Genomic DNA, 13,431 nt, shown 5'->3' on the forward strand with positions numbered 1-13,431 from the left:
GTGCCCTGCACACACAAAGGCTTTTCTCCCTCTGCAATTGCCAGCAGTAGAACCTTGCTAGTACTCATTGCGTATCACAGTCAAAGACTGCGAAGCATTTTGTGCGTTCAAAATTTTTAAGTATAGACACAATGCCCTTCCCTGGGCTACACTAATTTTTGTAACAGCCTCATGAAAAATCTCATTTTAAAAGTGCATCCCAGTTTGTACAAGACCGGCTATGCCCAAGATTCATAAGTATTTTGTATATAAATTACAATATAATGAACAACTATCTGGCATGGAAAGCTTATGCACACAAGAATAAAGGAGCGTTTCATAAATTCATTGTCACCAATCAGATTTATCTCATGGAAATAAAGGCTTTCAGTGTAGCAAAGCAGCGAGAGTCTGGAGGGGAGGCAACTTCACTCACCAAGCCCTCTCATCAATACATTGGAGGGGTATTTAGGGGGGGGGGCAAAGGCAATTAGCAAATACAAATTATTTACAGCAAGTGGTCTATGGGGTGAGATATTTAGAAGCCTCAGGAGGAAATCTTTCCATCAGATACAGGAAACAGTAATCTGAGTTGTTGCTGGGAAGAGTTAATGAGTCATTGCTCCTGTGGTCTCTGAAGTACATACTACAGATTAAGGTCACAAAGAACGTTTTGGAGAAAATAATAAAAGGGGGAGGAGACACAACTGAACGGCAATAATTTTCTATTAAGTCAATGTTACTTTTTATGCCACCATTTCTTTTCTTGATCCTTTAATAAGGAATTTAATACCTATGAGCTGAAGTACTGGTGGATTGCTGACACATACAATCCACAACTGAGCTATTAGCATAAAAAGTATCAGAGTAAAGAAGTTAACATTCTCGATTTGGCAGGAATACTCGTCATCGGCTATACTTACTGGGGCTTTCTTGTCAATTGGTTTTATGACAAACTTCTTGTCATTGAAAGAGATGTTTCTGATCTCACTCCAAGGGAAGCCAATCTTGGGAGTTAATCTGCAAGCACAAAATTATTATGGTTTTGTTTTTCAAGAAGATACATTGATTTTATACATAAATTGTCTTGAATGTGACTATGCTAAATATAAAAAGGGTCAGATCTCTACAGCATTGTTACCATCAGGTTTGGTCCTATGTAGACAAGCAATTACGTAAAACAAACCATTTTTCAATTTCATCTCAGGGCTGGGGCCTGTAGTTCTAAACCTAGGTATTAATTTTTCTTAGATCTGGGGCCCCACAGATATTATGTCACCCTCAGCTGGAGGTCCCTTTCTCCTCCCTTTTTTCTTTTTCTTCTTTTAACTTGGGCAGTGCTGGGCTGGCTAGAAAATAGAAGTTCAGACCTTCAATCTCTTTCCCTCTTCGTCTCCTTTCCTCTGAATACCTCTGGGGCTCAGGTTAAGACCAAAGACTTCCTCTCAACAAAGGAATGGAGAGGCTGGTCACATTATTATTATTATTATTATTATTATTATTATTATTATTATTATTAAGAAAAGGGATCCTACTGGTGCTTGCTTGGGGGATTGTGTGCAAAATGCCTTTTGTTTTGTTGTGAGTATGCACACTTGTGTGCGGCCTTTCTGAGTGGGGTATATGTATTCCTTTCCTCCTTCGCGGGTGGAGATTTGCCTGTTTCTTGAGATGTGCTATTGTTTGGGTATTTTGGGGTGGTTGACTTTTGCCTAGTTTTTGTGACTTTTGCCTTTTGGGACAGTTGGGCAGCCATGTGTCCTACTTTAGGGAGGACAGTCCTGTTTGAAAGGCTGTCCAGTCCAAATCTGGTGAAAATATAAATAACCATACGAAGGGTGAGCAGCAACAGTCGCTTTGAATTTGCCCATGGAGAGTTCACACCTGCAGAACACGCAGGTCACATGGCCATAGTCTTGTTCCCCGTTAGGGTGAGAGACAATTATTTCTGAAAGTATATTTATGCAAATTTGCATAGCAAACTTTATGTAAATCTGCATCCTCTTTTTTTAGTGCTTATTCACTGGTGCTTCAATGCATTATTTTTTCTGGGGTTGCTGTGTGTTCAACCATCCTAAATTTCCTGTCCTTCTGATATAAGCGGGTTGAAAAGAACCAAAGAAACTATCTTATGGAAGTTTAGTTGCACCTTGCCCATCAATTCATTTCTATACAGGTTTTATTCATGTCAAAAATTCACTTCCAGTTAATGGCAGACTATCACAATTTCTGCTTTAAAGCAAAGCAAACTATTAAAATCCACTCAATATGTTGATACCCATTTACTTTATATGTGTGTATTGCACATCTCTTATGATGAAAGGTGTCAAAATGCTCCCTCTGTTCAATCTCATCTCTAGAAGGACAATCTATAAAATTATAACCGTAACACTAAAATTTAATGTATCCCTTCTGTCTGCCACTTTAAAACACCAACACAATAATTACGTGCAGAAGAACTATAATTTTGTTTTCATTATGAAAAGCAGTGGCACTAATATTTATATGTTAAGCTCTATTAACCACAGGTGTGGTTCTGCCCTATTCTGCCCTGCAGCTAAGGTGGCCAGATGCAAAAAAGGAAAGAAAAAAAAGAAGAAGAAGACTGGGTTCAGACACAGTTGTGTAGAAGAGGAAATTCCAACAGGCATGACAAGCTATGCAAGCTAAACCTGCTGAAATTCCTTTTCTACACCAGACTTCCCCCAACTTGTTGCCTTCCAAATGTTGTAGTCCAAAATATGTTAAGTGCACCAGGTTGGAGAAGGTTGCTCTAAACAACTAATAAAATGTGCAGGGGCCCCTTCTCTTTTTTCCTATCCGGCCATTCCTACCTACAGCCCTTCACGTGCAACCCAGCTCCAATTCATTTAAGCAAACAGACATCTAACTGCATAAACAGAGAGGGTGGGCTCCAGCCTCGTCATATCATGAAGGTTATGAGTTAATTTTCAGGTGTCCCAGCGCTTACTTTGCTATGCATGTTTGCCCCTCCCCTTATTTTCCTTCAGAGGCAAAGTTTCCTTTCTGAAGCGTCAATAGCTTGCAAAACCTGTTTGAATGACTATGGCTACACTAAAACTAGAAGTAGTTTCATTCATGCAATACCTAGAGTGACACTCCTTGTTTTCTGGGTGATGGTGCACCTTAGCATTTCAGAAAAATCTCTCTCCTACTCTAACATCCCAAGACTATTTCATTTAAAATCAACATGAAGACCTATTCTATCCTATTTCCATAAACTGCTTGAACATCTCTAGTTATATGGGCTTATGGTTTACCTTGAACAGAGAGGACAAAGCAAAGTTAGTACTGGCAAAAAGGTATGTTCTTTATTTCAGATTCTTCCAAACTCATATCCTTTAACTCTGCTGCACGTGAATAGGACTAGTTTTCTTTTACATTTTGTCCCCATTAAGTTTCTTCTCTCTTGCTCCCTGATTACCAGTCTGCTGTTTCCCCACCCTTCTTCCAAAACTAGAGATCTCACAGCTACCTAATGAAAGAGGATCAGCTACAAATTTGTGTATGGCGGAGGACACAACCTAATTTTGCTTCCAGTTTGACTCCAACCTAGCCATCTAAGGACAGGTGCACACAAATGGCTCACGGCTGGAGCCAGCCACTAACAAAAGTGAGTTAAAGTGCTCTCTCCAACTTGAATATATTGTATATTGGCTCTGAATGGCCCTAGAGTCCTGCCTGCTTCAGATGTTGGTAGACACCTACCAGCGATCAGTTAAGAGATAATGGACAGGATTCAGCTAATGAATACAATAACTTAATTGGCACAATGGGGTTTCCCCCCTTCTCCCCATCCCTCAAAATTGGCTCTGGGGGTTCAGGAGAAGGTGAAATCATTCCATCTGACAAGCCAGAATGATTGCCCTGACAGAATGATTGCCAGAGTGCAATGTTGAATTCCTCCCAATTAATTCTGCTTGTACACAATGTTTTGATGAAGTTGGATCCAAGTTTCTGCCAGCCCTAGCATTAGGATCTGATATATGGCTTACCTTTACACCATATAATGGATTCTTCCGTTTGACCCCTGCCTGCCCTTCTAAAGGGCTAGTATACAAGTTAAGGGGAAAACAGGTTGCAGTTTGGAGATAGTAAAGGCAAGTCACTTTGGGGCCACGTGTTTCCCAGCACAACCGCATTCAGCACACCAAGGTGACTTGCTTTGATAAGGCTGCCATAAAAATACAAAGCACAGATAACGAGAGAATTCTCTGGCACTAATGCCTGCTCTTCAACCTCAAAGGAATAATAAAACATCCACTTACTTGTCGTCCTTCTCATAAATGTTCAGCCCAAGTGCATCTACTCCCAGCCAGAGATCAGTCCCTTTCTTATTCTTGATTTCAAAGTAGTTGATTCCATACATCTCCAGATCCTGGGCAATCTTCAGGTATTCCAGCATGGCATTCTCTCTGGTTGACAAGGAAATCATATGTAGGAAATGTTAGGTGATGTTTCTCTTTTAAGACTGATGCAAAACCTTTGGGAAAATTAATGCACTCATTGGGGTAACAGGAGGAGACTAACAGAAAAACCACCTTACTACAAAATGATTACAATATTACTTATTACTTGTCCAACATGAGACATGTTAGTTGTACCCAGGTTACAGCAGAGGCCCAACTGGCCTTAACTAGAAGTTGGACATTTAGTATTGCTGATGCCATGCTGTGGAACACTCTTCCAGCAGTGATGGGCTGCCATCCTTCCCTTTGGATTTCCAGGCATCCCTTGAAGACATCTTTATGCAAACAGGCCTTCACAGCTTTTTAACTAGCCATTCACAATTATTTTTTCTATTGCTTTTAATGGCTTTTTTATTTTTGTACACAGCCCTGATATTTTATGATATGGTACAATAGAAATACTTCCATAAATAAATTTCCAGCTTTCCTAATCCTCTAAAGCTTTTGCCTATAAGCTTGTTCAGAAGTTGCACTGAACAGATGCAAACTACCTGTACACACGTGCAAGTGTTTGGGTGGAGGAGTGTGCAATTGTTGATTTCTACAACTCATCTCTATTGTATGCACAGGTACATAGACACTACACTCGTTGAACACTACACGTTTGCTTACACACTCACTGAATGTAGCCCCACCTGTGTACTTCCAAGAGCATTTCAAAAATTCCAGTCTATCATGTTGTGCTTCACCTACACATTGTGCCCAGCACGGGAATTTCTACATACATCAACGGACAATTATGCATCAGGAATGCAGAGAAGATGACGGGCCAGAGCAAGATATATGTAAAGAACCTGTTGAAGTTCTTTGCTACAGGGTTACCTTTCATCTAAGAGCTGGTGAGGAATGGGAATGCAAAATGTGGGCTCAAGAAAACAGACAGACCCCTTCAGTGCCATAACTCACTTGAGCATTCCACCATGTTCGGCATGCCAGACCTGGATCCGTTCTTCCCACTGTTCTCTAGAGAGCTTATGTTGGTCCATTACTCTAAATATACAAAAAAACAAACAAAAAGAAAACCCATGAGGTGAGAAAGTTGTAAGCTCTAGTTTAAACTTGTGTACATCTAGTTTTAAAGAATGCATTTAAATTTCCCCAGAGAAGCCCTGTCCCTAAGTTTTCCATGCGACGTTCTCACCTTTGGGGAATGAGGCGTTCAGAACTGAGGTATCCAGGCTTGTGCAGCTCTTTATTGTAGTCTCCATATTTGGCTTGCACAGCGTAAGACCCAAGGAGGACTGCAGTTTCAGGTGGGCAATAGATTTCATCACTAAGGATTCCTTCTTTCACCTGCAGGAAGAACAGCTTCTGTGTGATGTCCTGGATCAGCTCCTCAGATACATCTTCAGGGTAGAACTTGGCACGGAATTTGAACTGCAGAGGGTTCTCTTTCCTGACCTCTTGAGCAGAGACCTGAAATGGAGAGGGGGCAAGGAGAGAGCAGCAGCAAAACATGAGCAGCATGTCAAAACACAATTGAATGTTAGCAAATTATTGTTGACTATTAACATTTCTGAACACATTATTCAAAGTTAAGTCTTTTGGTTGTCAGCCGTAGAGTTGCATAGAAACTCGAAATAGCTCCTTGTATGAGACGAAAAACTTCTGCTTGCACAACAGGACTCCTCCCCTTACTCCACACCCCTCCTAAATTTGTTCTGTGGTTTCCCCTATCCCTTTGGAGTATAACTGAGGGTGGCATGGGTGACAGTGGTGGTGGAGTCCAGAAGCACAAGCAGGTGTCATTCTACTCACACAATTATTCAGTTGAACACTGTCCTTAGCACTGTGACCATAAGGCTTCCCACTTGCCAAGAGGCGATTTTGCTCTTCACATCCTACTTTGTACTCCATTCTTTGGTGCTACTTTCGAACGGGGCTCTTCATTTATTTAAGTCAAAGGGCAGCCTCATAGTAACTATCTGGATGCAACGATGTATTTTGCCTTTTCTTAAGCAGCTTTGAGATGCATGGTGAAAAAACGGAGCATAATTTATTAAATAAATAGATGCTTAGATGTGTGATGAAGTAATGAGTGCATGCTTTCAGCCACTTTGCTCATTATACAATGCCAGACCAAATTACTAGTGCATCAGCATTCCTAAGGTATATCAATATTATGTACAGCTCATGCTGAATGTTTGCTAGGATGGCAAGAGGAATAAATTATCTCAGACAGAACAGAACTGCAGTACAATGCTATCATGTTTTTCACCAAAGCATCAGCCATAATAGCAACCGTAAGCTGGAAAAGAGAAAGCTATGACAACACAGGCACACACATGGCTTGTTTTATTTAAAAATCCTGAAGGCTTTAGAACAAGGAATAGGTCTATACTAGTCTCCACATGGTAATTCACTAATCTGCGAGAACAATTTATTCCAGGCAATTTGGCAACTAGTCCTGCAGAGATTAAGCAATGTATACCGAGAAGTTCCGCTAATTGAAATAAACACAATAGCTAGCTATTTGGAGTAGGCAACAGACAAGCTGAGACTAGACTATGTACAAACAGTCAGTATTCAGAAATTAAGCAAGAACTCTTGTTTGCCAGGCCGTTAGTCACCAGAGGACTGAATAGTTTTAACACTGCACCTCTTTTTTCTTAAATGGAGTTTCCCATACTAAGCATTTTAACCTCTGGAAGTCACCACAGCAATTGCTGGGCTTACTGGACTGAACTCCTGATGTAGATGGCTCCCTAGGGTCTGCCAGGCCCAACCGAATGTCTCATTGTACTGTAAGTCCCATTGCAGACTAATATTGACCAAGTTCATACTCTCAATATTATCTGTGTGCCCTTCTTGTATAATAAAGTAATGCAGAGATGCAGCTAAGGCGGCTAGTGCACAGCTGTGGCTGTATTTTCCATTTCAGTTCATTTCATTTACCTTTTTGTCAAGCTTCAGCCAGGTTGGGAATCCTTTGTTATCCACATACTGAAGACCAAAGTACCAGACTTCGCGTAAGCCTATCGTCTTCACCACCTAAAAGATGAGAAGAAGGGAGGCCAGAAGAGTGAAAATAAAAAGGTGAAACACCTATGTTTTCTAAGTCTCTTGCCATAGCACGTAAGCCTGAATATGTGGACTGCCAACTCCACCCTCTGAAAAAGATGCAAATTTCAAGACCCTCTAAAAGCCAGCTTTGCCCAGGACTACTTGATCCCATGGAATTTGAACCCATTCAATACAGGGAAGAAACAAAAGGCTGAGAGGAGAACGTGGCAAATGCTTGGTAAGGTTTTTTCCGTGTAAAAACGCTGGTTTGAAAGGCTGAACAAAGGACATGCTGATCAGTTGCCTGCTGCCTCATATTATCAGAGGTCAGATTAATCAGTGTGCAAAACAGACAATGAAACCAATAGGTATTTACAGGTCTTTCTTTTTTTTAAGCACTCCAAAATTTAAGAGCTGCTTGGTGCAGCCTCATCAGTAATAGCATAACTAGATGCCTCTCTTAAGAAGAGTCTCAGGGTTCAAATAAACCCAGATAGAGAAAGAAGGCTCAGCTAGGAGGAACTGTATCTCTGAAATGTGATCCTTCCTTAATAAAAACTGCAAAGCTGCTTGAAAGCTGTAAAAGCTTCCTGTAATTAATTCTGATATTGGAATTTAAACAAGATGAGCGGCCAAGTGTAACAACTATTAGCTCATGCAAAACTGTAATTGCTCTCCCGTCAAAAGCAATCCCATAAGATTTTTTTTTAAAAAGAAAACTACAATACTACAAATTTTCAAAAACGAATGAAGTAGCAGCATCTGCTTTGTGGGATGGAAGATGCTTTAAGGTGTCAAAGACTTCCCCCATTAATAATTTTCTATACCACACACATATTTTTATAAATATATCTTTTCAGGGTGATTTTCAATAATAAAATAGTAACAGTGGTTAAAAGTAGCATAAAGCTAGCCATGTGTTAAAATGGCATTCCTTCTGCAGTGATTTACTCTTACTGTGATCTACTAGTTGCCCTGATAGCCAATTGACATATTTATGCCATTTGCCTTTAATTAACACTCTGTGGGGATTGTCTCCTTCAACTGCATTAGATTATTAGTGACAGATAATCTAATAGATTAAATCAATGACAAGTAATGGGAGACAAAATGGAAATCAAGGAAGAGTTTACAAAAAGATAAAAGTAAGATGCCCTATTTAAAGACAAGACCAACTCTCAAGACTATGCTTTTACTGTCTGGAAATGCATCAGAGAAAATGAATTGTTTTGACATTTTGGAATTAAGTAAAATTTCCAGCCTCATGTAACCTCAGTTTGCTTACTGAAATAGTTGAAATGCAAATACTATTTTAAACCAAGTGTCAAAACAAAATAAAATGCCTCACTCACAAAAATATGCCCAAGAATTAGGTGAAGTAACACAAAAATTTTGCACCACTGTTTAATTACAATTCTATCACATAATTCTCTCAGCATTCCATATTTCACCTGGAAAAGTTTCAAATCTTTACTACGTGCTATGGAAAATCTTGAGATTAAGAGTACAGAACACATAGTGGGAGAGGAATGCCACTCATATTTGCAAAGTATAGTGCAGATTTGTTGCTTCACAACTCTGATACTCAAAACATTTTAAAGGAAGCAACAAATGGAATTTGCTCAAAATATTTCTGGCAAGGAAATAAAGGGTGGCAATCTGAATCCCTATCAATACAATCTTCAAAGCCAGTAAAAAGCACTGAATGTAGGAGAAAACACACACTCTAAAACAGTGCCAGAGATAAAATGAACATTTGGAATTATATATTCTAGGAGAGTCTCATGCATTCAGAACTAGTTTTGCAACCAAGGGAAACTGCAGTATTCAGCCTCAGTAATGTACCAATCTAAGTTAATTTATGTTCTGCAGGGCTGTGTTTAAATCTATTCTCCAGTACAGCTTGAGCATAATTAGCGAGACTTTCTGGACCATGGGTTGTCTGGCTCTTTCCAGATCTGATAAATTATTTAATGAACACTATAATTGCTTTAAACACACTGGATGAACCGACAGCATAAACTTCGTTATGAATATGGATCAAAGGGGCAAACACTTGCAGGACAACTTCCTCGGAGATCTGCCCCCTTTAGGGCAGTGGTACTTAATCTTTTTTCCATTTATTACACTTTGTTTGGGAATTGAGGCCTGTTCATATATCTTCATCCTCACTCTGCTGCTCCCAACATCTTTAGCGGGGCGGGCAAGGTTTCCAGGCTAACTGATGTTACTAACAGCAAAAACAGAGTGATACTACCCAAATCCTGAAAATACCTACGTAAGGCACAGTGATGGTGTAGAAAGAAAAAGCCAAGAAAGAGACCCTTTTATGGAGGGAAAGGGACTATGTTCTGGTTGTACCTATTGGCAAATGAGAGGAGATGTTGCATCATTTCTACAGAGAGAAGTCTCGCCAGGCCTCCACAGGCATCTGTTCTAGAATACCTTATTTTTAAATGCAGGGTCAGGGTTGTGTGGCTACAGGGCTGCAGTTGGGTCACTGGCAAGGCCTTAGGACATTTCCCTTATTAAAACATTGGGGCTTTGCTTGTTTGTTTAGAAAATCTCTCTCATACACACACACACACACACACACACACACACACACACACAGAGAGAGAAATCCAAAGGCACTGATTCGCAGTAGGTTCAGGTCAGACAAAATAAAGTTTTCTCCCATCCAAAACCTAACATGGAATTAATTACCACACTAGATAAGGCAATTCCTGATAGTTTACTTCTAAATAAACTAGCTGTTAAAAGGAATCTCGGTTGTATGGAAGCAATTTACATCCAAATGTCAGGTCCTGAGGTGAGGACGCTCAATGTGACACATGCTCTACATCCCTGGGAGACAGAATGTGGGAACTGATGAACCTTCCTCTGACCCAGGAGGGTTATTCCACTATCGATCTGCCATTCCTGTAAACAATGCTGCCTTGCACTTCTCGGCATTAAGCAGGCTGCTGGCACTACCTGGTCAGCTTCCTAGCCTAGACAGAGAGAAATGGTGGCACTGACAGCCTCCAACGTTATTTAATAATAATAATAATTTCCATCATAAAATGCACAGAACTGACACCCCACAACATGCTGCCTTTCCTTTCTACATAAGAAAAACTTGCTAAATTCTCGAATCCTATATTCTTACATAAACCTTGTGAAAGAGTTAAATCGCTGGCAGAAAAGTGACTGCTAACCTCTTATATTTGTTATTTATTAACAAAACCCTCTTTCCCTCCCTATTCACAACTTCAAAAAATTGTTAAAACTTTACTGTAGTTAATATACAGCTATGGATGGTGCAATATTGCTTTTCCTCCTTGGTTGTAAAAAATATAATAAAATAGGAATTTGCAAGATATATTAAGAGGAAAACTGGATTTTATTCTTTGTAGCGCTGTACAATTTTCTCTGACTTCACAATAATAGAAATATACAGACCCTCTGCTGTACTACACAGTTTATTATAGTCTCTAACCCAAAGGCCCACATGTGCATAGGTCAAATGCCTTGCAGTCATTGCCTCTCTGCCTGAGGATATCAATATAAATGGCAAACTGGATGCCGGTGGAATATTACCCACACCTGTATTCAATCACTGTAATAAGGTGAATGGACTATCTATCCTATCTACAAATGTTTACACTCTATTGATCATTCCCAATTGTCTTTCATTTTTCTTACAGCAGCCACCAATAACAGACAAATCCCTTAAAGACACAGCGTATCTTATAAACCTTAAGGAACTAGTAAGGCAGAATAGCATAGCTTTCCTGTTGCAAATTCTGTGGTGACCTTTACTTAGCAGAAATGACAAAATGGAAGCCCATTTCCAAAGTATACAGATTGACCATATTAAATCCTTTCCAATATTCTTTGGGATATGCTCCATTAAGTCATTACCACATCCCCTTTAATACAGGGTATTTTCTTCTCCCCATTTGGTAATCCCACAGCAGTGACAGGTGCTGAGCAGTTTAAGTATGATTAATACACACTTCTACAATTACTCATGTTGATTCAATATAACAGAACCTGTACTTGAACCCTAGAAATAATTTATTAGCAGCCAATTAATCTAAAAACATTTATTAACTGAGTACTGTTACATTACAAAGTTGTGTGTGTGTGTGTGTGTGTAGCAAATAAACAATCTTGACACAATGTTTTCCTACCCATTTTGGAAGCGAATGGCTTTCCCCTCACACCTGAGCAATACAGCTTCAATGAGGACTACAGATTTCCTTTTTTTCTAAATCGCAGCAAGGTCACAGAACACATAGTACTTTTTGCTATATTCCTTTACTGATTAAATTTTGATCTAACAACTTTACTTGACAGACCCAGAGTGCTGGGGTTTTCTCCCTTTTCTTTATGTCCAGAAGAGTAGGTGGAAAATCCCTTTACCTCTCCTTAAGGATTTCAGGCACATGCAAACTTAAGATTTTTAAAGGAACACCAGCTTTCTATTGCTGATTTGTACAGAGGCAGATCTGCAGCATGCCACCCAGTGCATGGTTCCTTGAGCAAAGGAGAAAGTCTCAGGTGATCCACCCTCCCTGCAGAAAACTTTGATGAAAACTTACACACTATATACTGACCTGGTCAAACAGCTGTTTGCCTGTTGTGTTAGGCTGGATGGCAAACTCCAGCTCTGCATCCATAGTGGTAACTCGAACATTGACCTAGAAGAGAAATTAAAGTAATGGATATGAAAACAGAGCCAGTGTGCACTGTGATTTGTATAACAGATTTTAGAACTGTGGTTCAGGATTTGAAGCGTATACAAGATGCTATGTGCTAGTAAACAATTTTTAAAAATAAAATCACCATAGTGTTTAAACGCATAAGCGCTACAAATATTTCAAGATGCTGGTCCATCAAGGTAATTTGCCAGACATTATCCTGAGTGTTCTACTTGCTTTGCAGCTCCTGGCTTTGACTGAGCTTTTTAGTTTAAGTAAAATGACATTTTAGTGTTCATTCTTCCAGTGCATAGTGTTATGCTAAGCCAGGGCTACTATTAGTATGAAGCCTGACATCTTAATTAACATCCCTTTAGAATTAGGGCAAGGAATTGACCACATTAAGGGAAGGCTTTTAAATTACAACACAGGTCTCCCTGGTATATTAAGAGTTGTACTGGGTTTTTAAAGAGGTAAAAGCATGCTAATTATTCTCCCTATACTGTTATGTTGCCTCTTTTAAAAGAGCATGGTTGAAGCAGAAAATGAGCAGAGAGTGGTTTGTGGACATAGCATGATGACAACTGACATCTTTCTGTATAGCTAATGCTGTTCATGAGAAACCTATGTTTCTGCAATCCACAAGATAAGAAGACCCCAGTGGGTCAGAAGTTAACATGATCACTACTGTATCAGGTCAAAGCCCACTTAGTCAAGAATTCTGTTTTCCATAATGGCCAACCTAATGTTTCAACACAGAACTCACAAAGAGGGTATAAAGGTAAAGGCCACCCCTTGTTTGTACCTAGTATTTGGATCTCAGAGATACAGTATATCTGAACATGAATACTCCATTTAGAGATGGTGGCCAACATCCATTCATAAGCTTGCTCTCTATAAATGTTCTAATCTGCTGTTAGTGGATGCTAGACAATATGGCACAATGGGTTAATCAAGCATTTGTCCTGTTCTATATCTCTGTAGAATAACACTAGGAAATAAATCATACTGGTTTTTCATTACTCTCAAGCATCAGAAAGTTGTGGTCAGAACCCTTATTCTGAGCATTCTAAATTAAAAAGAATGTATTATAGGAATACATGCAAATTATGCATTCTCAATATCTAATCTTTAGTGTGATCAACCAAGAGTGGAGAAGTGTTAAAGAATGTTTGGGTTTTTCTAATCCTCATTCCAAGCACACACCCACTTCCCCACAATTTAACAAAGGCTATTTTTAAGCAATATGGTCTCTCTGTGTGTATCCCAGG

General features: G+C 39.5%; 1 protein-coding gene across 2 annotated transcripts in view; it reads right to left on the reverse strand.

The window, feature by feature from the left end:
* The window catches only part of EZR (ezrin), a 39,630-nt gene that overhangs the window by 8,915 nt on the left and 17,284 nt on the right, over positions 1–13,431 (reverse strand). For both annotated transcript variants that reach the window (XM_083496503.1, XM_083496504.1), the window contains exons 3-8: positions 12,077–12,160; positions 7,365–7,460; positions 5,611–5,885; positions 5,376–5,459; positions 4,269–4,415; positions 903–999 (exon numbers count right to left, since the gene is read on the reverse strand). In XM_083496503.1, coding sequence (XP_083352629.1) covers positions 903–999; positions 4,269–4,415; positions 5,376–5,459; positions 5,611–5,885; positions 7,365–7,460; positions 12,077–12,160 — 783 coding nt within the window. The remainder of the gene's footprint in view (positions 1–902; positions 1,000–4,268; positions 4,416–5,375; positions 5,460–5,610; positions 5,886–7,364; positions 7,461–12,076; positions 12,161–13,431) is intronic.

The sequence above is a fragment of the Podarcis liolepis genome (assembly GCF_965112155.1).
Source record: "Podarcis liolepis genome assembly, chromosome: 3".
NCBI classification, from domain to species: Eukaryota; Metazoa; Chordata; class Lepidosauria; order Squamata; family Lacertidae; genus Podarcis; species Podarcis liolepis.